Source organism: Melospiza georgiana, chromosome 9, assembly GCF_028018845.1.
Source record: "Melospiza georgiana isolate bMelGeo1 chromosome 9, bMelGeo1.pri, whole genome shotgun sequence".
Lineage (NCBI taxonomy): Eukaryota > Metazoa > Chordata > Aves > Passeriformes > Passerellidae > Melospiza > Melospiza georgiana.
Genome location: NC_080438.1, coordinates 30,587,857 through 30,612,201, shown reverse-complemented (window position 1 = coordinate 30,612,201; position 24,345 = coordinate 30,587,857). Strand labels below are relative to the sequence as shown.

The 24,345-nt window shown below is 53.1% G+C and overlaps 1 protein-coding gene across 4 annotated transcripts in view; it reads right to left on the bottom strand.

Moving 5' to 3' along the window:
* Nucleotides 1–600: 600 nt before the first annotated feature.
* Nucleotides 601–24,345, bottom strand: part of PDE4B (phosphodiesterase 4B) — a 176,866-nt gene continuing 153,121 nt past the window's right edge. For 3 of the 4 annotated variants that reach the window (XM_058029813.1, XM_058029814.1, XM_058029815.1), the window contains 9 exons: nucleotides 12,408–12,501; nucleotides 9,392–9,570; nucleotides 8,916–9,014; nucleotides 8,633–8,797; nucleotides 8,300–8,399; nucleotides 7,422–7,576; nucleotides 7,207–7,329; nucleotides 5,597–5,779; nucleotides 601–2,622 (listed from right to left, as the gene is read on the bottom strand). In XM_058029813.1, coding sequence (XP_057885796.1) covers nucleotides 2,257–2,622; nucleotides 5,597–5,779; nucleotides 7,207–7,329; nucleotides 7,422–7,576; nucleotides 8,300–8,399; nucleotides 8,633–8,797; nucleotides 8,916–9,014; nucleotides 9,392–9,570; nucleotides 12,408–12,501 — 1,464 coding nt within the window. In that variant the 3' untranslated portion in view covers nucleotides 601–2,256. Of the gene's footprint in view, nucleotides 2,623–5,596; nucleotides 5,780–7,206; nucleotides 7,330–7,421; nucleotides 7,577–8,299; nucleotides 8,400–8,632; nucleotides 8,798–8,915; nucleotides 9,015–9,391; nucleotides 9,571–12,407; nucleotides 12,502–13,198; nucleotides 13,730–24,345 lie in introns of those variants that run through there. The other variant, XM_058029816.1, reaches the window with a different exon arrangement.

The following is a 24,345-nucleotide window of genomic DNA, read 5'->3' as shown; positions in this document are numbered from 1 at the left end:
TGGGTTTAGGGCATGGAAGGTTCTGTGTTTGGGACATGGGAGATTCTGTGTTTGGGACATGGGAATTCTGGGTTTGGGATATGGAAGGGTTCTGGGTTTCAGATATTGGAGGTTCTAGGTTTAGGGCACTGGAGGTTCTGGGTTTCAGATGTTGGAGGTTCTGGGTTTCAGCCATGGGAGGATTTTGCATTTCGGCCACAGAAAGGTTCTGAGTTTTGGCTGTAGGAGTGTTCTGGGATTGAGCCATGGGAGGTTCTGGGTTTCAGCCACTGGAGGGTTTGGGGTTTTGGCTCCAGGAGGGTTCTGGGTCTCAGCTATGAGAGATTCTGGGGTATGGCCACAGGAGGGTTCTGGGTTTTGGCCAAAGGAAAAGGATTTCAGCTGTGGGAGGTTCTGGATTTCAGCTGTGAAACGTCTTGGATTTTGGGTGTGGGAGGTCTTGGATTTTGGCCAAGGAAGGTTCTGGATTTTAGCCCCAGGAGGGTTCTGGGATTGAGCCATTGGAGGGTTCTGGGTGTGGAGGGTCCCATTTTCTGTCCCCCGAGCAGTGGTGACACGGCCCACGCTGTCTTGGTGACAAAAGCCCCCCAGAGAGCTGCAGGCTGGGTCATGCTTTCATTTATTCACTTCATATAAAAATCTCTTAAGAATGCGTCTGAACACAATATAGAATACTATAACATACATAGTGTGAAACTTTGGGGAACAATAAAATAACCACCTGGAACAATGCAGTGTTCAACAGACAAACAAACCCATTGATCATGCACAACTGTGCTATTGTCATGAACTAATTAGTCACGAGTTGGACCAAAAAGCTTGAAACATATTTTACAAACTGAGATTGACACCGCTCACGATGCCGGACAAGCTTTGTCAGAGGAAGTTTCACAGCACAATTATTACATCAGTTCACATTTTTGTTTTGTCATAGAGATTCACATTGGGTTGTTCAGAAATTGGAACATTGTGACATTGAAAAGCCGGCCCGGGGAGTTCTTTGTTGGGCTCCCCCTCTCTGCGTTCCTGGCAGATTCCCAAATCCGCTGCCCTGGGATGCGGCGTCCCCTCCCCACGGGCGGCTGCCACCCGAATGCCCTTCCTGGGTTGTGTCTGTCTCTTCAGCTATGTTCAGGTTCTTGGACTTTATGCAATACAAAAGGTTACAAGAAAAAAAGGCAACTCTTATTCCGAGTTTTCTACCCCATTAGCATCGCCGCCGACAGGCGATGCTAATTCATATAAATTAATAACTTACAAAACATTACAGTATGTACAGTAGGTAATAAATACACTGTTATAAACAGTAATGGAGGTGGTAGAGCTCGAGGCAGTGCAGGAGGAGGAGGAGGATGGTGGACCTAAACCTAGGGAACGTGGACGAGAGGCCAGAGAAACACAAATATCCGAGCGTGCAAATTCCAGGGAGCTGCCAAGGGGGAAGGCGTGTCACACACTGCCTTGCCACGCTTACTCAGGGATGGACTGAGCTGTGCCAGGGAAAAAAAACCTGCCCTCTGTCCTGCTCACCACAAACCCAAACCCCGGGGAGGAAAAAAATTCCCGCTGTTGCCAGCGAGGGAACGGCGCCCGGCGGCACCGAGTGACTCCCATTGGGTCACCGGGGGGATTAAGAACACACTGAAGGTGCAGTAATGCAAAGCAGAGGGTTTCCCCTTCTGTTTAGTCTGTCAAAGTGATTAACTGCAATAAAGTGACAGGTATTGCCCACGAAAAGAAAGGAAGACTGCTTCTGGTAACAGGAAGAATCCAAAAAGTAGCCGTCAATTCCGAAACACTTTGTGTCGCTTTTGAACTACCAAGCTCCGTGTGTTGAATTAAGAGACTCTTGAAAAGACATGAAAGTGTTTACAAAGAAGGCACACAGGTCTGCAGACAGGTGGACAGGTTGGATATGAGTTATTGATCAGTAGTTTCTATCAGTCTAACTGGTATAAACTCCAAAACTAACAGTATAAAATCTCTCAGTTGTGTGTCAGCGCCGCCTCGGCCCGACCCAAGCCAGCTCCAGGACCACGCGGTGCTCTCGGCTGACGAGGCTCAAACCACAACGCAAATCACCCGTGCATTTCCTGAGCAATCACTCCCTACCCCATCTGTAACCCTGACTCCAATCTCAAGTAGCTGGAGGATCTGCCAGCCCCGTGGCAGAGGCTCAGCCCCGCTGCGGAGGCCGTCCGAGACCGCTCGCAAGCTCCGCAAGTGTTTAAAAGCCACTCCCGCGGGGCCGGGCCATTATGTGTCCACAGGAGATGTGTCTTCTGTCACAATCTCGATGGTGGCCTCCCTCTGGGGCTCCTCCTCCCCGGGCTGGGCCACGCACAGCGTCTCTGCATTGCCGAAGTAGCCGAGGCTCTCGCCGTCCTTCTCGGGCCCGTCGGAATCCTCCTCCTCCAGCGTCAGTTCAAACTGGAACTTCTCCATCAGGCCCTGGCAGTCCTGGCCCCGCTCCTCCAGGGGAGGGGACGGGCTCTGAGGTATCATGCTCTGGTACCAGTTCCTGTTGTCCTCCAGAGTGTCCAGGATGTCCTGGGCGTCGGGCTGCACCAGGTCAGCCCACGTCTCCCACAGAGGATGGACGATGTAGTCGATGAATCCCACCTGGAAAACAAAGGCACACACACTTAGGGCAAGGGAATAACCTGCAAAAGGTGGACATCTGGAAAGTTCATATTATATTCGTTTTACAAGCAGAACACCAGGAACAAGTCCCCAAACCAGCACAGCCTAACAATGATATTATCACACTTAATTATCTGATACCCAGAGCTGCACCCACACACTGTTGGGTTGGTCTGATGTCTTGTCCAAAATCAAACCTTGGAGGAAGTTTCACTAAAAGCAGGAGCCAGCAGGAAATTCAGGGGACGGAGCCCTGGGCTGATCCCCCAGTGTGGGCAGCAGAGAAGGAGAGGGGGAATCCTGCCCCTCTGCCCTGCTCAGGTGAGGCCCCACCTGCAGAGCTGCCCCAGCCCTGGGGACAACATCAGCAGCACCTGGAGAGAGCCCAGAGGAACCCATGGAGCTGCTGCAGGGCTGGAGCCCCTCTGGAGCCAGGCTGGGACACCTGGGGGTGCTCACCTGGAGAGGAGAAGGATCCAGGGAGAGCCCAGAGCCCCTGGCAGGGCCTGAAGGGGCTCCAGGAGAGCTGCAGAGGGGCTGGGGACAGGGATGGAGGAATGGCTAGATGGATACTGGGAAGGAATTGTTCCCTGTGACGGTGTGGAAGCCCTGGAATGGAATTCCCAGATTTGCTGTGGCTGCCCCTGGATCCCTGGAATGTCCCAGGCCAGGTTTGGAGCAGCCTGGGACAGTGGGAGGTGTCCCTGCCATGGAGCTGGAAGTGGATGGGCTCTCAGCACTGAGTCTGCTCCTTTCAGACAGAATTCCCAGGTGACTGGGGACAAGGCTGGTGCATTTATGGCCTTACCCCAGGATTCCCACATAACTGACAGCTGGGAATACTCCAGTGCTCCCAAGGGGAGCAGCCTTTATGGTCTGAATTTCCAACTTTGGGTGCATTTTCCTGCAGGGTGCAGTTTGCGCCTATCCCAAACAGCTCCATGATCCCACACTTTCAACGTTCCCGTTTTCCTCCAAAGAGCCCCACGCGAGATTTCCTCGGGAGGAGCGCAGCCAGCGGGGCTGCTCACCCCGGGAATGCGGCCCGGCCCCCGTGGGGTGACATTGCAGGCTGGAAAGAGTGAGGGATGCTGAGCCCTTCCGCCGAGCTCAGCCCTGCGCGCCGCTCTGACTCAGGGAGCAACCGCGTCCAGGATGGAGCCACGGCCAGAGAGGGACTGGAACTGCTCCCTCCTGGCACAGCCCGTCCCGCCCCACGGCTCTGTGTGGAGCAGGGAAAGGCTCTCCCAGGAGCCGGGCTCCATCCAGGAGCAGATGTTTGCTTTGGACGTGGCTCCCGCTCCCTCAGACACAACAGGATGTCAATAGCACCGCGAGCATCCAACTGGAACGGGCTGGGGAGGCAGCTCCAGCAGAAAGGTGATGAAAAGTTCCTGCTGCACTGGGAAAAAAAGGGTTTGGGATGGTTGGAACCCAATGTGTCCCAGGGCTGCACGGCGCCGATGGGTAAAAATCAGCACTCGTTAATCATTGCTTCTTTAAAATTGTTTCTTTGAAATCGTTGATTCTTTAAAATTGTCATTTCTTTAAAATTGTCATTTCTTTAAAATTGTCATTTCTTTAAAATAGTTTCTTTAAAATAATTGTTTCAGGTCACTGCTCCTTTAAAACCATCCCAAATCATAAAATAATTGGCCACGTGGCTCAGCACTGATCCTAAAATATTGAGGGCATCTCAAGCTTTGAAATATTTGCATATTATCTCCTAATCCACTCGTTGTTTCCCTCCAGCACGGACACACTGATTCCCTTTCTCCTTTGCCATTCCACGATGGCCATTTTGTATAATTCCTGTCTTTTCTGCACAGCAAAAATGGCATTTGGAAACCTCCAGCATGGACACGCCACCTCCCTTTCTCCTTTGCCATTTCATGATGGACATTTTGTGCAATTCTTGTCCTTTTCTGCACAGCAAAAATGGCATTTTGAGGCCTCTGGGAAGTGCAGATGTGAAGCAAGGAATGAACTGGAGCTCACATGTGGAGCACATGGGCAAGCCTGGCTGAAGGATTCATTTCTTGTTAGGTTAAGAAACCCGACAGATTTTTCCAACAAAATCACCACGCGGTTGAGTGAATAATTTTGAAAGCACTTGGCCGAGCCCAAGAGGACATTTGGAAATAATTATCATCAATTTTGTTACTTATTCAAGCTGAAAAACCTCAATGATGACTTGCTGGAGTCATTCAAAAACAACAACCAAGACAGCATTATATAAAGGCTGGAATCTGTTTGGACAAACATAAATTCCTGGTTTCATTCCAGATTATCCAGGCGAAATTTTATGGCCTGTGCTACACAGGTCAGAACAAAATCTGACCTTGAAACCATTTTATGAATCAGAACTAGGGATGAGCCAGTTCATCCCCTCCCACAAAAAAAAAAAAAAAAAAAAGGGGGCAAATCCAGCTCCTTTTAAGTTTTGCAGGGACACAAATGAATATTTCTGGGATTCACCCTGCACAGGGCAGCTCCAGAAGCCTCCAATTCAACTAGACAGGTGCAGTAGTGCAGAATTGTCCTGGATAACGAGTGACAGGCAGAGTTCTGCAGGGTGCTGAGGGGGATCTCAGGGGGGAGAAGCTCCCAGCCCTGCAGATCAGCGGGGTGAGGGGGTGTGAGGGCAGGGCAGGCTGGTGAGGGTGGGCAGAGCAGAACTGCCCACCCTGGGGAGCAAAAGGACCCAACTCCCTCTGGAAACTGGGACATGAGCAGGGGACGAGGAGATGCCCAGGGGGATGGAGAGGGGCTGGAAGAGCCTCCCCAGCCTGTGAGAGCCCCAGGCAGAGCTGGATGTCAGGGTGGATCAGGAGGCACGCTCTGAACCGCTGGCTCCCCTCCCAGTTGTGCTGCAGGAGCAGCTGAGCTCGGTCTGTGCTGTGCAATGCCAAGCTCAGGCAGGGAGAGCTGCATGCAGCTCAGGGCCAGTTACCTGGGATTTTTCCACGGAGGCCGTGTGCTTGTCACACATGGGGCTGATTTCCATGCCTCTCTCCCTCTCCTTGTCCCCCTGCTGGAAGAACTCCTCCATGATCCTGTCTGTCCACTGCCGGTAGAGCTCCAGGGACTTGGTGGGATTGCTCAGGTCAGCACAATGCACCATGTTCCGGAGAACCTGCAATTACAGCCACAGGAAACTCATAACATCAGCTGCAAAAACAGGAGGGCTTCGGGCTGGATCTGCAGAGCATTGCACCACAAGATTCTCTGATTATGCAACAGACCATAAAAATATCAGAAACATTGCATGGCAGCACGTTAAAGAGCTGGAGCTGCTGGAGAGAGCCCAGAGGAACCCATGGAGCTGCTGCAGGGCTGGAGCCCCTCTGGAGCCAGGCTGGGACACCTGGGGGTGCTCACCTGGAGAGGAGAAGGATCCAGGGAGAGCCCAGAGCCCCTGGCAGGGCCTGAAGGGGCTCCAGGAGAGCTGCAGAGGGGCTGGGGACAGGGAGGGAGGGACAGCACACAGGGAATGGCTCCCACTGCCAGAGGGCAGGGATGGGTGGGACATTGGGAATTGGGAATTGTTCCCTGGCAGGGTGGGCAGGCCCTGGCACAGGGTGCCCAGAGCAGCTGTGGCTGCCCCTGGATCCCTGGCAGTGCCCAAGGCCAGGTTGGACATTGGGGCTGGAGCACCTGGGACAGTGGGAGGTGTTGGGTGGGATGGAATTAATTTAAAGTCGCTCCCAACCCAAACCAGCCTGGAATTCTGTGATTCCCTCTCCATGGATGAGCTGAGCTGCCCCAGCCCCACAGCCAGACTGGTCTCTGGTGCTCACACAGCCCAGGCCTCACACCTGGAGCAGCTGTGGACGTGTCAATGACATCCCACAGGTTTGTCTGGGGATCCAGCTGCTTCCCACCATTCAAACTCCACTTCCATGCTCTGAGGGACAGAGGTGAGATGCTCCCACTTTATGGAATGAGTAATATCCCTTCCACACACGCACAGAACGGGCCTGACTAAGTGGCCACAAGGATTCAGGCAGCACCAGGGTTTAGAAATAAAAAATTTACAGAGTTTTCCCAGGAGCCTGCTCTTAAGGAGTTGGTCATCAAAGTGGAGAGCAGAGCAGGATGAATCTTGTCCTGCTCACTGCACAACTCTGTTCCAGCACTTTCTGGTCACTTGTGTAAACCAAGGATTAAATTATTGAGGGAACAGACTGTACAGCAGTTAATTCCAGCCCACTCTGAGGTGCTTCAGATGTGAAGTTCTGAAAGAATTTCTTGCAGTGTTGGAACAGGAGAAACAAATGGGAGAAAGCAGCAAGGAAATTTAGGAGCCCTCAAAACTTGACCTTGGAATGTGCCATGCTTGCAGTGCCAATTGTTAAAAAAATCCCTAATTCTGGGTTAACACCTAAAAAATAACACCTAAAAAATATGGGACCACCTCGTGCTTCTTTTTAGTGCAGAGGGAAATGACTGCTGAGAATTCAGCTTCTCTGCATGACTGATTAAAAAGCCACAGCAAAACCAGGAGTGTGGCCTCCCCATCCTGGCCAAGCACCCCAAACCCAGGGAATGTGGGTGCCTCACCTGTATCCTGTCTGTGTAGTTGTCCAGAAGGAGAACTCCTGAACTGGTCACCTTCTTTGTTTCCACCATAGTCTTCAGATCAGCCAACAGACTCATGTGCTTGGACATGTCAGTGGCCAGCACCTTTCCAGAATGGGGGAAAACAGGATTTCAGGAGGGGAAACCACAAGAAACGACCATTTTTGGTTGAGAAGAGGGGGAGGGAGTGGCCATACCATGTCAATCACCATCTTCCTGAGGGTCTGGCGCTGCTTCTTGGTCAGGTTCTGGAAGATGTCACAGTGCTCCTCCTGGAGCAGTTTGAAGCCCACGGCCAGGTGATGGTTCTCCAGCACGGATTCGTCGTTGTACATCAGGGCCAGCTCGGAATCTGGCAAGGAACACCAAGTGTGGGACTCCAGGCTGGGAAATGTGGGGTTCCCAACAGCCAACAGGGGCTTGTTCTGGGCACTGAAAGGTTTTAGTGGGGGGAAGTTTCTTTTCCCATCCCTGGAAGGGTTCAGGGCCAGGCTGGATGGGGTTTGGAGCAGTCTGGTCTGGGAGAAGGTGTCCCTGCCCATGGGATACTGGATGATTTCAGGATTCTGGGATTCTTTCTAGCTCCATGAGTGCCAGCACTAGCACTTCACAGCCTTTGCTCAGTCCCAGTGACAAAATAATGCTCAGTTGACTCAGTTACAAGTCACTGGCAACAGAATCCTGCAAAAATCCTTCCCAAAACACAACAATCCCCATATTCTGGAATCCAGATCCGTGCTCAGGCAGAACAGAACACAAAGGCCAATATTTGGCTTTCTGGTTGTCAATAGCAATAGGATTACTTCTCTTATCTTAATGGTAAAGTTTGCACTCAGGGCTGGCAGAATTATTATGTGTTAGCAAGTAGTAAATATTGACTTTACAAATTGTGCTACAATGGTTCCCTTTGTCAGGGATTGTGTTTTAATTCCTGCTTGAGTCCAAAATGTCTCAGTCCTCCACTGCACTGTATTCTGAGAGGGCAGCACAGCCTGCAATTTGTCATTTGTGGCAGGTAAAAAGCATTCCCATTGCTTTCGGGGTGAAATCCTGAGAGATTCAGAACAAGACTCACTTGTGTTAATCAGGAATTGATTGGAGACCCCGGGGTGATCCACATCATGGATTGCAGCCGCAAAAATGGCAGCGAGGATCTCCAGATCCGTGAAGACAGCCTAGGAGGGAGCAACAGCAGCCTGTCAGAGGGGTTTCACCTCTCAGCAGCTGGGGAAGCTGATTGAGGGGAACAACTTGTGCTCTTTCAATTGGTTTTCTGGGCCAAGGCACTGCAGAAAGGTGACACAGAGATCCCACACGCTGGGATTTCCTAAGGATGGAGGCGAAGGGAGCGCTCGGACGAGCCACCAGTGCCCACCCCATGCTGAAAGAAGCCAAGCAGGGCACTCACATCCAGGGCAGGGGTGGAGAGCAGCACATGGGTGGACTGGGCCACGTCAGCAGCGTGCAGGCTGTTGTGGTAGGCCACGTCTGAGTGGTAGTGGTCCTCCAGGGTCATCATGTACGTCACGAACGTGTCCGACGAGATCTTGAAGGTTTTCAGCAGGTCCCGCTCCTGAGGGAGCAGAGCACAAACCCCAGCTGAGCGCCAGCTCAGGCTGGAGCAGGCAGGGAGCAGAGGGGGGCTGGGCATGAGAGAAGCAGCAGGGAAGCCTGGCCTGCAGAACACCCACCTGGAATATGGCGTACATGATGCAGGTCAGCGGCCGGTTGTGGGAATACCTGGCCACGTTGAAGATGTTGAGGCCCCACTTATTCAGGTCTTCCAGTTCCTTTGGAGAGCACCAGAAAATAATGGTTTGAATGGTTTTCCAGGCAATTCTGCATTTCCCCAAAATGTTCGCAGATATGCAAATGTAATGGTTACTGGAATTATGTAAGTGCTGAACGTGTGAGCTTAATGAACACAGAGTAACTGTGAAGGGCTGATTTTGTGTTTCATAATTGCTCTCCTCTGCCTGCACCACCTCTTTCCCTTTTTATTTTAGGGCTGCTTTCATGTATTTTTAAATATAAAATATGCTCTTGAGGCTATGATTAATTACAGCATTTCTAATGGCCACATCACTCCAGGGATACTAATTCCAAGGAAAGGAACAATCCATGCCCAGCTTCCAGATGCTCCCAGAAGAGCAGGAATCTCCCCTACCTTGGCCAGGTGATCTTCCTTCTCTGTCTTCACCCCAAACCGTGAGATGCTGGTGTTGTTCAAGCTCGAGCTGTGCATCAATTTCTTCACCCCACTGATCTGTGTCATGAGCTGCTGTTTTTTCTTCTTCTCCCTGTCCTTCTGGGTGGGAGAAGGGATCTCCACATCGTTCTGCTTGTCTGCAACAGAGCAGGGGGAAATGAGTCAGCACAACGTGAGCTCCCAGCACATCCCACAGAATCAGCCCTCGAGCTGCTGCCTCTGCTCCCCACTTCAGCCCCAGGGGGTTCTGATGGGGCTTTTCTCATTTTGGGATCCAAAACTCAAAAAAAACCCAGTTACAAAAGCTCTGGTTGGTCTCTGGCAGCCACTGTGTGGTCTGGGGACACTGGACATGTTCAGGAATGTCTCTCTGTGCATGGATGTGACGCTTGGGGACATGCATTAGGTCTGGACCCCATGATCTCCAGCCTAAATGATTCTGTGATTTTCCATGCCTGAAATGCACCAGGTTCTCCTGGGGGATAAACCACAATTAATTTTATTCCCTATTTGCAGGAAAACAAAAGATATGTTCAAACAACACTTTTTTTTTTTCCTGATTAGGGTAAAACCACATCTGTTTTCCCTATTTTCACTTTTTAGGGTCAATATCCCCTGCTCTTAAAACCAATAACAAATGGGTGTCACTGATTCATTAAAGATTTTTCCTTTACAAATATGTATTGAATAAAATCCAAAGCACAGGCTAAATCCCATTGCCATTCTCAGGGATAATCACAGTTTTAGTGCACATGAAGAGGGCCCAAACCTGGCTGTGGAGGTGTGTTTAGCAAATAAATAAATCTTAAAACCACGTGGCATTCACTGCCCTACAGCTGATTTATTAAAGCACAGATCCGGCGGCTCACGACTTCCATCCAAACCATTTCTCATGGATTGTACCCCAGCCTCTGAGCACCTTGAGGACCTCCAGAGGGATCAGACTTCCAGACAGGAGTGACTTTTGCCTGGGCTTAATGAAACCCCTGTGAAAGCCCAAGCAGCAGCAGCAATTAGGAAAGGAGCCATTATTCACAGCACAGCCGGGCTGACATCACAGGGTGTTCCCTGGATTTTGCTGAACCACCGAAGGACTTTCCTCCCCATAATCTCCTTAGCAGTGACTAAGGCAGCAGCAAATGGCCATTCTGGAGCAGAAATCCCTGGTTTGTGGCATCAGTGTCCCCACGGGGGTGGCAGTGCCCCCGCTGTGCCCTCGGGAGGAGCTGTGACCCACGGGCAGTGGGATGGTCCCTCTGCTGTGGTGTGGAGCCTCTGCTGCTCCTCCCTGACCTTCCCAGCCTGTCCTTGCTGGGAATGCAGGGCTGGAGCCTCTGCTCCTGCTGGGAGCCTTCCCAGCCCATTTCATCACAGAATTACAGAGTGAATTGGGATGGGAGGGAGCTTAAGGATCCTCTGGTTCCACCCCTTGCCAGGGCAGGGACACTTCCACTGTCCCAGGTGCTCCAGCCTGGCCTTGGGCACTGCCAGGGGTGTTGGGCACCCTGTGCCAGGCCTTCATCCCCTCCACAGGGAGGAATTCCTGCCCAACATCCCATCCATCCCTGCCCTCTGGCAGTGGGAACCATTCCCAGTGTCCTGTCCCTCCCTGCCCTGATAAAATCAAAAGGCTGAATGAAGCCACATGATCTGGGTTTAATATCTCTGAATTATCCTCACCTTTGGAGATAAATGAGTGTCCTACCCACACATTTCTGTTTGTTTGTTTGTTCAACCTCCTCACTTGTAGACTCCTGTTATTTTGGGTGTTCATTTAATTTAATTTAAATTTTAGGAAGGAAAAAACTAATTCATAAAACCCATACCAGCACGACTTCCTGAAACAACTGACAATCCTTGTAAAAGCTTCTCTCATTTTTTTTTGCAGATGAGCAATCAGGCTGCAATCTGGCCCAATCTGGAGAACTTGCCCCCCTCAGCAGTGCCAGGCCCTTGGTCCTTCCCACCCCAAACCAGTCTGGAATTCTGTGAATAAAACAATCCCAGCAGCAGCTCCGGCTCATCAGCCCCTGCTGGGATTCAGGCTCCATCACCCTGAGCGTTTGTGGGGTTTATTTTTGGTTGCCACATTGGCAATTCCTGCTGCACACTCACGTGGCTGCTGGGCAGCGCTGACCACCAGCCAAATCCCTGGTCTGGCCCCTCTGTGCATCCCAGTCCAGCCCCATTCCCTCCCTGCTCGAATTCAGGCTCTGGGTTCAGCTGAGCAATAAAATCCATGCATCCCCACAAAGCAGCTCCAAACTTCCATGGATTATTAATGCTGTGTCCTAAGTGCAGGCAGCAGCTCCAGCTGCAGCTGGGTATTGGAATCACTTTAAAGCCCTTAATGGGAATAATTGTGTGTCACACAGGGAAGGCATTCCAGCCTCGGGGCAGAGTCCCCAGCACCCACAGCACTCGGCCTCTGGAGCTCTTGGATTCAGGGATGTCCATAAATATGAGGCTCCTCATTTTAGAACAAATGGTCACAAACCCTGAAGCTGCTTCCTGAGAAAATCCCATTTGTCCTAACAAACGTTGACACAGAGGAGTCATTCATGTATGTGGAGCTGTGAGCTCATACATGAATGAATGAAATGCAAAAATATTCCCTCTTTTTTCTGACTTCTGGTGCAGAACGAGCAGATTTACACAAAGCAATGGATAAATTTCGGGGATGATTTAGTCTGAGCCCCATCTCCGAGGGGAAGGTGCAGCTGAAGGAGGCAGTGGCTGCAGCTGGCCCTGGGTGACTTTGTCCTTTCCATAAGGTCACCACAAAACCCCAGCGCTGCATGAGGCACCGCCAGCAGCAGCCTCCCAAACCCTCCTGAGGCTCGGGGAGGAATTCCTCCTATCCAAACACCACTCTCCCCATCCCGCAGCCCCTTGAAAGTGAAACCCACAGAGGGGAGCTGTGAACGGGGGCAGTGGGGCTGCCCCTGCCCCTGCCCAGCCCCGCATTCCTTACCCAGGAAGGTGTTGGAAATGTACTCGGACACTTGGTTGCCGGAGCGGCTCATCTCGGACAGGTGGGTGAGCTCCCGGTTCAGCATCCTCTTGAACTGCGAGGGGGAGAGCACAGAAAATGGCATTTTTATGGGATCCGCTCCCAGATCCGCGGCGGCAGCGCGGGAGGCTCCCCCGGCACGCACAATTCCGGGCATGTTTGGGATGGAGCCGGCGACAGATGGTTTCATTTCCACCCTGCTCGGCACCACCGTGACTGGGTATTTCTTTTCAGCCCACGGAATTAATTTTCCTCTAAAGATGCTCATTAGTTGCTACTGTCACAAACGAGGAGAGAACGCCTCAGATAAACCTCCCTGAAAGCTCAGATTTTTATCTCAGGTTGAGATTCCCCATCCCCAAACCTTCTTTTGTTCTGGATTTTCTAAATTTGCTCCATTTTGTATTAAAAGGCTGCATATCCAGAGGAGAAATATGCCCTAAATCTGGAGATCATTCAACAAAATGTGGGATTCAGGCATGATTCCCTCAGATATTAATGGTGAGATCCTGCTGATTTTATAATCCAGCATTTTCACTGCTGCATCATTTCAACCTGCAACACCGAATTCCCAAAAAAATGACATCCATGGACTCTGCATGCACACTACACACACGATTAGCCAAAACACACAGAAATCAGCATTTTAAAAGCATATTTTCCTCACAGAGGCTTTCTCAGAGCAATACAGCACAAAAAAAAGCACCCGTTAATAATTCGGTAATTAGCAATCCTTCAGGAATTAAACCCACCTTAATGTAACCCCAAGACACAGATAACAAATAATTGGCTTCGGGCATTTTGGAAAGCTCCTGGCGAGCCAGCACAAATCCTCCCGCAGAAATCGCCGCTCCGAGGGCGGAGGAGCCTTTCCCAAGCCCAAAAATTCAGCGCTCATCCGAGGCACAGCTCCCGCCGGCAGCCGCTAATCCCAGCCCGAACCGAGCCTGGCGGCGCATCCGCATCCTCCGGGCTGCCCGTGGGTGGCTGCGAGCCGGGAGCGCACAAAGGAGCGGGGAGGGATGCAGGGATGGATGGAGGGATGGGGAATGCACAAAGGAGCGGGGATGGATGGAGGGATGGATGGGGAATGCACAAAGGAGCGGGGATGGATGGAGGGATGGATGGGGAATGCACAAAGGAGCGGGGATGGATGGATGGAGGGATGGATGGAAGGATGCGCACGGAGCCGGCCGCGTGCCGGGATGCGCTGGGCAATCCGGGATGCGCTGGGCAATCCGGGATGCGCTGGGAATGCGGGATGGGGCTGGGAATCCGGGATGGGGCTGGGAATCCGGGATGCTGCTGCTCGCTCAGCTCCTGGAGGGGCTCCCCGCTCGGCAGGAGCTCGGCTCAGCTGAGCCGCGCCTGGCAGGAGGGGATGCTGGTTTAGCCAGCCCCGCTAACACAGCCATGTTTTATGGGAAAATTAAAATGGAGGAAGCTCCGGGAATATTTAAATAAAGGGGAAAAGCAGGCAGCGGTCTCCTCTCCATTCCTGCTTTGCTTTAATCCCGTTCCCTACAGGGAATTGCAAAGCATTCCCAGCTGGATTTTTAAAAGCGTTTTTTCACATTTTCGGTGTGATCGGGTTTTTCCTCCTCTGTGGTAAAGGGCAAAATGCAGCAACGCAGCAAAATGTCCCTTTGCAGACTGAAATACCCTTCATATAAGGGTATAAAAAACAACCACCTTAAATCTGTAACTGCAATTCATAAATTCATACATTCATTCTTAAAAGAACGCATTTGTCATGTTCCTGCCCAAGGCAGGGGGAGGAACGAGATGAGCTTTAAGGTCCTTCCCAAGCCCAGCCATTCTGTGATTCACAATCCAGATTTCAATATTTAATCAGTTCTGCAGTTTTTGTTTCAAACACACAAGCAATCCCTTCAGGAGGAAGCCGGAGCCGTCCTTGACACGGAACCCAAAGAAAATCCCCTTGTGCCGTGCTCCCAGCACGGGATCAGTGGGATGTGCAGCTCTCCCGCTGCTCAGGACGTCCTTGGCGATTGTGCTGGGAATGCAGCACACGCCAGCGGCCAGGATTCCCAAAATAAAAGGGCCAGCTTTGCTGTGAAAGCCTCTCCTGTCTGCAGCTGCCTTGCCAGCCCCTGCTGGGGTGGTGGCACGAGGCTGCCCCGCGTGCTGAGGGACACGTGAGGCGTGGGCACAGCCCCAAATCCTGGTCCTGCTCCCTCTGACAGCCCAGCCTGGGCAAGGCACGGCTCCAGAACCTCCAGATGGGATTCCAGCTCAACCTTTGGCCATGTGGGGCACAGGGAGATGTGACCCATCTGCTCCTCTCCTGAAATTCAGGACTGGCAGAGGTGGGAAGCTGATGGCACCTCCCTTTCACCTGTGCAGCCCAAAGGTGGGGTGTGACCTGCTGGGACAAGGCCACTTGTCCCTGCTGTCCCCTTGCACAGCAACCTGCCAGGGCCACAGAAACAGGGAACCCTGGAATGGTTTGGGTTGGAAAGAGCCTTAAATCCCACCCAGTGCCACCCCTGCCATGCCAGGGACACCTCCCACTGCCCCAGGCTGCTCCAGCCTGGCCTTGGCACTGCCAGGGATCCAGGGGCAGCCCCAGCTGCTCTGGGCACCTGTGCCAGGGCCTGCCCACCCTCACAGCCAGGAATCCCTAATTCCCAATATCCCATCCAATCCCACTCTCACCATCACACTGTGAGACCTCACATTCCAGGCAGCAGCTAAAATCCTGCCCCATGGGATACAAGGGGGAGAGGATGTGGAGGTTGGCATCCCATGGGATACAGGAGGGATTGGGATGTGAAAGGTTCTGGCTGCCCAGGAACACATCCCACAGCACTGTGCCGTGGATTTTTGTCCCACAGGGTCCCCACTCCACCTCCTGCCAAGCACGAGGGACAAAACCCTTTTGAAACTGCCCTGACAGGTCTCGGGGAAGGAGCAGGAGGGGCAGCAGGGAGGGAGCCCTGACCCCGTCTCTGCTCCCGGTGACGCCCGTGCAGGGCAGCAGCAGCAGCAGCAGCAGCGCGGGCACACGTGAGCCCTCCGTCCCTCCTCCCTGGCACAGCCTGCCAGCCCCACATGTGCTGCACCATTTCCCTGCAGCGGCACCGGGAAAGCGCCGTCAGCAGAGCACGATCACACAAACCACCTCTCATGGCCGGGCTGCGCTCACAATGGCCCCTTTCAGGCCACGAGCCCCGGCGCTGCCGGACAAACAGCCGATAAACGCGGCTTTACCTCACGAGTGGCTCAGCGAGCACAAAGGGCGGCCGCGGCCTCCCCACAGAGGCACACAGCGATGGAGCGGCCGCCACAAGGTCACCCGAGGCATCTGCAGCCCTCGGGATTCTCGTGCCCCGTCTGGAAGCAGCGATCTGCCCCCCACAGCCTCCACCTCCCTCACCTCCCCAGCCCTGTAATCAGCAGCTTTTATAAACACGGGCAGCAGAACCGCAGCACTGCCAGGGTCGAACCCCGCTGAGCTTCCCGGAGCTCCGGGAGTTCCCGCAGCATTTGCAAACTTTACCGGGATTTGTCACCCCAAGCAGGATTGACTTCATCTCACACATCCCCTTCCCAACCCAGCGAGGCGCCCGGTGCTCGGAACATTTTTGGGGTTTTCCCTGGCTGCCGGGAGCGGCGCTGCCGGCCGGGAATGGCTCTGCAGGGAGCAGCAGGCGGCCGCCTCCGCGGGGATCAGCGCCGTGTGTCCTGCGCGACCCCCCGGAGCAATCCCGACCTCAAATCCGTGCGGCAGCCACGGGGAAAGCAGACAGACTGCAGGGAGGGAGAGGAGAAATTCCAACGGGAGCAAACGCGGGGATGGGGGCCCTGGAGCGCCGCCCGCAATTACGGTACCGCGGTAATTACGGTAGTGCCCATTGCGGCACGGGGCCGCGCTGCTGCTCTCATTAATTTTCATAATTAATAATCATCCCCGCGCCTTTTCCAAAGGCAAATAGCACTGATAAACTCACCGAGAGATGGGAATTAGGAGTGTAGGGATGAGGAGGGGATGCTCACCCCAAATCCAGGAGGTTTCCCTTAAATAGGAGAAAATCAGGAAATGCTCAGTTCTCCTTTTCCTCCACCCCAAACTCCGGCCACAGGACCACGCAATTAACACCTTTAACTGACGGGAGGAGTGCAGATAACACCGATAAGACCAAGCCCAGGTGCCATTTTCCATATCCAAGAGCACACCAACATTCCCAGCCGGTCTGGAAGCATCCAGAGCCCCAGCATCGAGTGGAGCTCTCCTGGTTTGCCTGCTCTGAAGCAACTGCAGAACTCATCTGCACCACATTAAGCCCCCCAGAAGCGAACCATTCTTGGATTACCAGCAGTGACCCTATTCCAGGCATCCCCTGCCCCAGGGAATCCCAGCTCCCTCCCAGCCGTGGGTGCCGGTGGGAATTTCCCTGATTTCCAGCGGCCAAGTTCACTCCCAGCTCCCTCCTGCTGCCCACAGCAAACCCTCCCTGCTGTATTCCTCTGCTGAGCTCTGGCTACAGACACAGAAATCCTGGGAGAGGGGTCCTGGCAGGGTGGTGACGTTGGCACCAAGGGCATGGAGACACTTGGCAGCTGCCCTGTCACCCCATCCTAACCACATGTGCTCCATTCTTATGCAGAGCAAGAAAGTTTGGCCTAATTTATGATTGAATTTGACAGATTTAGGGGCCCAGTCACATTGGGGGGTTCGGGGTGACCCTACCATGACCTTCCAGAGCCTGAAGGGGCTCCAGGAGAGCTGCAGAGGGGCTGGGGACAGGGATGGAGGGACAGCACACAGGGAATGGCTGGAAGCTGAAAGAGGGTAGATTGGGATATTGGGATATTGGGAAGGAATTCCTGGCTGGCATGGGATTCCCAGATTTGCTGTGGCTGCCCCTGGATCCCTGGCAGTGCCCAAGGCCAGGCTGGACACTGGGGCTGGAGCAGCCTGGGATGGTGGGATGAGATGGGCTTTGAGATCCCTCCCAACCCAAACCAGTCTGGGATTCCACGATATGACCCCAATGGAGTTTAGGAAAACGCCCCTGACGATTTAGTGTGGAAATTCCCCCTTTTGTGGCTCTTTATGGGAATAACAACTGTGTTCCCCTGCTGGGGAGGGTCCCGAAGGCACCCAGAGCCCTGCCAGCCCCGCAGGCACGGATCCTGCTGCAATTCCCGTTCCCTCTGCAGTGTGGAGAGGGGCTCCTGGTGCAGCACAGGGAGGAGAATAAAGCCAGGAGCGGGGATGTGCTGCTGATGGAAACCCTTTGAAGTCGCTTTAGCCCAGCTGGGGCTCCCCGGGGCCGGGAGTCCTTATGCAAAGCGGCCGCTGAAACGCAGCCGGAGCCAGGGCAGGAGCTGAGGGCGGTTTGCAGATAAAAGAGCGGCTGGGATGCAGGAGAGCTCTGCAGAAGGGATGCAGGAATCGCGCCGCACATCTCCAGCGTTTACAAACTCAGCTCCCGACCCGCCCTTGTGACGCAGGGCTCCCGTCCCCAGACACCCCAGCGCTAAAGGGCTCGTGGGCACAGCGCGACTTTCGCCGAGGAACCCTCCCCATTAATTAGCCGGGTAATTAGCGCAGCTCCGGAGCCGCAAGCAGGCCTCGGTGGGGCTGCGTGGAGCGGCTCTGTCCCCGGGATTCCCGGGATTGAAGAGCCGCCCCTCACCTGGCCGAGCCCCGTCGGAAATGATTTACACACAGGAGGGAAATTACTCACCCGAGCCATCGGGGCAGACAGGGAGGGGGCAAGGCTTTTGTCTGGGACCGGGATGCATGCGACGCTCCGCTCCAGGTTAAAAAAAATTGCATTAATGCCACCCCACGGAAGGAATATTTGTTATTTGCCCAACCCTTTCTTCCTGACATCCCATTCCTCCAAACCAAACTGCTGGGTTTTGGAATTGTGGAGCATTTCTTCGAAAGTCTGGAAGCCAAGAGTTAAAATTCCTGTCTTGGAGCAGCATAACCCCGCTTATCTGTGTTTTCCTGCTGTTACATCACTTACAGAAAGGACCGTGGCAAACAGATTTGCAGCTGTCCTTGTTACTTCATAATTCCCATCGATTTTCCTTGCTAGGTACTCCATGGAGAATGATGGGAGGCGCGCATTTAATGCTTAAACAAGAAAAAAAAAACAAAACCAAAAAACACGAGGTTGTTTCACACTAAACAACACAAAAAGAAAGTTTTCAGCCATATTTCAGTGCCTGGAGAAAAGTGGAATGGTTGCAGTCAACTATCAGTCATTAAAAAAATCAAATTTCTTTTGCAGCTCTTTCTAGTTCTTATTTCCTAAAACAATATCGCGTTTAATGCGCTAGAAACTCTTTTTAATGAGATACAAAGTACTGTTTGTTTTTTGGGTTTTTTTTGTTTTCCCTTCAGCTGATTTTGGAAACCCAAAAGTAAACACAGGCTTATGAAATCTCCAATTTCACATCAAAGCAGCCTTGATTTATAGAGATGTTCAAAGGAAGACTTTAAAGGAGCAACATCATGACCAACTTGTTGGCCTGATGTTATTAGAATAATTTAGAAATCCACAATGTAAATGTTGATAAATAAATAGCAGGTTGCCATAAATCAGCATGTGGCTGCTCATGAAAGCGAGCACATCTATCTGATGTAGACAGAACAATATTCAGATTTTCCCCCCGTGAAGTTTAGCATTTCTGAGAGCGGCAGAACCTCCCTTGGGTGGGACGGGATTTACGCAACACGGGGCTTTAAAAAAGCGATGAATTGGGAGCTGGAGCCGAGCGTTCGCAGCACTGGGGCATTTCCAGCTCGTTTCCAGCCAAATGAGACTCGAAATATGCAAATTGCTGCGAATGCCGGAAAGGAAAAGCTCCCTGCAGGAGCCTGCCCGGGGAGAGCGCCGGGGCCGGCGCTGCTCTGGCTGCCCGGATTGCTCCATTCCCCACACTCCGGGTGTTACTCAGCGCCCAGGCAGGAAAATCCCCGCTCGGGTCATGGAGAAAGCGGCGCTGAGCTTCCCTGAAAACCCGTGTGTCATGTGTGGGATGGGGCTGGCACCGGCAGAGATCCCCGAGTGCCCTGCGGGGCCGGATCTGCTGCTCCTGGGGCCCCTGGATCCCAGTCCATGGATCCCGGTCCTGGAGAGTCCAACACCACTGCCCTGGATCCCAATCCATGGATATCAGTATCAATATTTCAACACCACTGCCCTGGATCCCAATCCATGGATACCAGTATCAATATTCCAACACCACTGCCCTGGATCCCAATCCATGGATACCAGTCTCAATATTCCAACACCACTGCCCTGGATCCCAATCCATGGATACCAGTATCAATATTCCAACACCACTGCCCTGGATCCCAGTCCATGGATCCCAGTCCTGGAGAGCCCAACACCACTGCCCAATCCATGGATCCCAGTCCTGCAGTGTCCAACACCACTGCCCTGGATCCCAATCCATGGATCCCAGTCTCAATATTCCAACACCACTGCCCTGGATCCCAGTCCTGGAGAGTCCAACACCACTGCCCCAGATCCCAATCCATGGATACCAGTATCAATATTCCAACACCACTGCCCTGGATCCCAGTCCATGGATCCCAGTCCTGGAGCATCTAACACCACTGCCCTGGATCCCAATCCATGGATCCCAGTCCTCCAGTGTCCAACACCACTGCCCTGGATCCCAGTCCATGGATCCCATTCCTGGAGCATCTAACACCACTGCCCTGGAACCCAGTCTCAATATTCCAACACCACTGCCTGTGGATCCCTGTCTCCAACACCCCTGCCCAAATGCTCAGGCTGGGTTTCCCTCTGGATTGATGTGAAATAGCAGGACTGGCAGAGTTTAAGATTCCAGAGAAGCCCCCACGGGTTTGGGTTGGAAGGGACCTGGAAAACCATCTCATCTCCTTCCAGCCCTTCCATCTTCCCACTGCTCCAGGCCCTGCCCAGCCTGGCCTTGGTCAGTGATTTCTCGCTGTGTGATGGCACAAAGGACAGACTGCTGCTCTCCTTGGGTGCAAGAACCCCAGCAGGGAGGTCTGGCCCAGTCTGAAGCTCTGGGATCCTTTGGAGGAACCTCAGGAGGGTTTCTGCTCCATCCAAAATGATTTTCCAACATCCAGAACAGATCTCTCCTACCCAATTCATTTGGCAGCTACATCTGGAGTGTACAGCTCATCTGGTTGGGTTTTGTATGGATTTTCTCTCTCTCCCCCACCGAAAGGTGCATTTTACAGCACAAATGGCTCTGCTGGGAGGAAGGGGCGCACAAAAGGCACATCCCAGGCCAGGGATGACTCCCCAGACCCGTCCCACCTTTCCCAGAGCTGCATGGTCATTGCCACACCAATTCCTCACCCCAGCACTGCTTTTACTCTTCCCTCTGGGGAGAGGTGAGCAAACAGAAGCAGAAACAGGCCAAACACTGGCTCTGCAGTGCCACTTTTAGAGCTCTACCAGCTGGAAGAACGCTGGATGTGTGGAGAGCAAAGGGAGACTGGGGAGGAAGGGGAGCGGCTGAGAAGCAGCAGCACCAAGCACAGACCTCCAGCAGCTCGTGTGCTGCCACCAAGGTGATTAAGGAAAGGCCTGACAGCATCTGTGGCCCCGAGAGCGCTGCAGGAGCCGCAGATCTCAGCCCCACACCTTGTGTCAGTCACACCCCTGCAAACCACAGCGGGGCCTGGGTGCCAGAGGAAGCCGAGCGCTGCGTCAGGAGAGCCACAAAGCCAAGAGCCTCCCTGGCTCACAGAGCCTGCCCTGCTCCAGGGAGTCTGGGTGGGATGGCCTGGATTGCATCCTCAGTCACAGAAAACACCCCCAAAGTAACAACTGGCAGAGCGTTTGTCATTGAACAGGACAGCGATGCAATTAAACATGGGATTTTGCTAATTGTATGAAGCAGCAATTTAAATTTAATTTAAATCTGAATCAAGCTCTGCAGTCATCATTTAGGCAAATCCAGCTGGGGTTTTACCTGAGTAGGAGAACAGGCTTTGGAAAATTCAAATAACTTTGTGCCCTGAGAAGACTTTTCCAAGATGCCTGTGTTGGAAAAAAAAATAAATCTGGCAACTTTGAATCAACAGAAGTTTGTTTTCTTCAGAAAACATGGGATAAAGAGGGAGTCCTGGGAAGAGGGCACTGAAAATCCAGGGAAGAAGTTGGTGTAGCTCAGCATCCCCCCAGAAATGTGGCAGCTGGTCCTGCCAAAATGAAAATGAGCCTAATGCAAGCATCAGACCCATACAGAAGGCACTAATTAATGGAGATAAACTTAAATGAAAACTCCTTCTCACACAGATATAGGCAAATGCTCCTCAGAATCCTTCTGCTGCCGTTGGCCCAGCTGTGCTAAACCAGCAGCAAGGTGAGGCACTTCTGGTCTGTTTGCTTTAAGCCAGGCTTTAATCGGGGGAATCTCTCCCTCTCAGGGCTCTGAGGGTGAATCTCCATCCCAAACCATCTCCACGACTTGTCCTGCCTTTGATAACTCCACGTCTTTCAATTCATTTCACTTCATGCAAATATTTGGATCAGCCCCATGGGGAGAAAATGAGGGGTTTGGAGTCAGGCTGTCCACAGAACCACTCCAAACCAGGATGAGGATCAGCACTGCCCTGCAATCCTCCTCAGCTCCTCGATGCTGCTCCTCTGGGATGACACCAGCATCCTCCACTCCAGAGGGACCCTGCTCCCCACATTTAGTCACTCTCCAGTGCTGCCCTCAGCTCGTGATTCATTTTGAACCTGCCTTTGAGCTATTATTTATTTAAGCCCCACCCTGACGTGTTATAACGTAAAAGTCTGAGAATGCTGAACTTATAAAACCTCATCACTTCCCAGGAACACCAGGATTGGGTAAAGGACACGCCAGAGGCTCCTGGGCACCGTTGTGGCTCAGAGGATGGGTGACAGCTCCCCAAAAGGCTCCTGGGGAGGAGGATTTGAGCCAAAATCCTACTGACAACGCCTTGATCTCTGCACCAGCCGTGATCCAAGGGATCCCCCTTGGACGGGATTTTCCACAACATCCCAGAAGATGGGAAAGCATCCAGCACTCAAAATCCCTTTGCTGCAGGAGGGGATCCCAGATGGTGACACTGTCTCCTAATCCCCACACATTCCACAGCCAATGCTGCAGCCCTCCAATATTTCAATTTCTAAAATATCTGAAGCAGTTTAACCAAGATATCGGGACAGACACCCCAGAGGGCTGGCAATGACGAAATATCACATGAATTATGTATGGCCCCGATATTCCACCCTGCTTTTGGGGCATATCTGACACCCCCAGAATGATTTACTTTAGAGGGCAAGAAGCACAGGAGGACGCAGAGACAGCCACCCCAAAGTCCCTTTACGATGGTGATGACACCGACACGCAGGAGCTGAGTGGGACCCAGCTCCCCAAATCCCTGGGGATCCCAGCGTGGGTCAGGCCAGCACCCAGCGCTGTTCCCTCCTGCTCCAGCAGCTTTCCTGGCAGCTCCCGCTCACCCCGGTGTTCAAGCTCCGCTCCCGCAGCGCCGGAGGAACGCGGTGCCCCGTCCTTTAGCGCAAGGACATCCCAACAGGGACAAGATCACCCCCAGACGGGGGGACACCCCAAAATCACCCAGACACAGCTCCTACCTCCTGCAGCATGCCGCCGGCGCGGGTCCTGCTCGGCAGCGCGGCTGCCCGGCCACGGAAGGGTTAAAGAGCGACGTCAAAGCGGCGCGGGGAGCGCGGGGCGCTGCGGGAGCGCGCAGCGGGAGCGCGCCCGGCGCGGCCCCGCCGGCCCGGCCCGGCTCCCGGCGCTCCGGATCCCGGGAATGCCGGCACGGCGCGGGGCTCAGTGACTCATCCCGCCGCGCAAAAACAGCAGACCTGGAAGCGTCTTTGTTCCGCCGGCTGCCGCAGCGAACAAACCTCTCTTTGTGCGGCGATTAAACAAAGGAAGTCGCAGCGCAAAGCCAGGGCAAGACTAAACAGCCCGGCACCGCTTAAGGGAAACATCACGTAGCAAGGGGACGGGGCTGCGGGGACGCTGTGCGGCCCGGCACATCCTCCGCTGGCACCGGCACTTCACCTTCGTGGCCAGATGTTTATTGAGCCACCCTCTCCCGAAAGCGAGGGGCGGCCTCGCTCCGCTTTTCTGCCCGAAATGCCCTTTGAAATCCCAGCAAAACCAGATCGGCTGCGTTGTTTATCTTGCGGCTCGCAAGCGAGAGAGGAACACGCGGAGCAGTTGTGCTGCTGTCCCGGGCCGCTGGCTGGACAAGGCTGGAGTGATCCAGCACTTGGGAATAACAGAAACATCCTTAAGAGCTGCAGTAAGTGAGGTTAAGGATTTGCAAGGAAGAGTCCTCCAAGAAACAGTTTGGGACGAGGCAAGGGGGTCTGCAAAGTCATGAGAGGACACCACTCACGCTCTGCCTATTTAAACTTAGAATATCCCCAGAGAGCAGAATTCTGTTCTCTGGACTTCATGGACTGCAGAAAGCTCTGAATTAAGGTCTGATTTAAGGAGAGGCAGAGGTGCAGCTCAGGTCCATGCAGGTATCTCTGTTTGGGCTGCATGGACAGGCAGCTCTGCAGGAACAATCCATGCTCCCCATCCCTCCATTTCATGATGTGATGGCCCCATAAAAACCTGGAGCTGGCAAGGCCAGCATTTCAGCGGGGGAAAAGACCCGCTCCTTCTGATGATCCAGGGGATGCACTGAGCACATCCTGCCCCAGATCCCAAATTAGGGACTAGAGCAGGTCCCATCTGCAGCAAAGTGAGGCTAAGGACAGCTGCCTAATGCCAGGACAGAAAAAAGCCCCTTTTTTATCATCACTGACTCACAAACCCTTCTGACACAGCAGCTGCCTGAGCTGGAATCTGGATGTGGTGATAAATGCAGGAAAAATTGAGTATA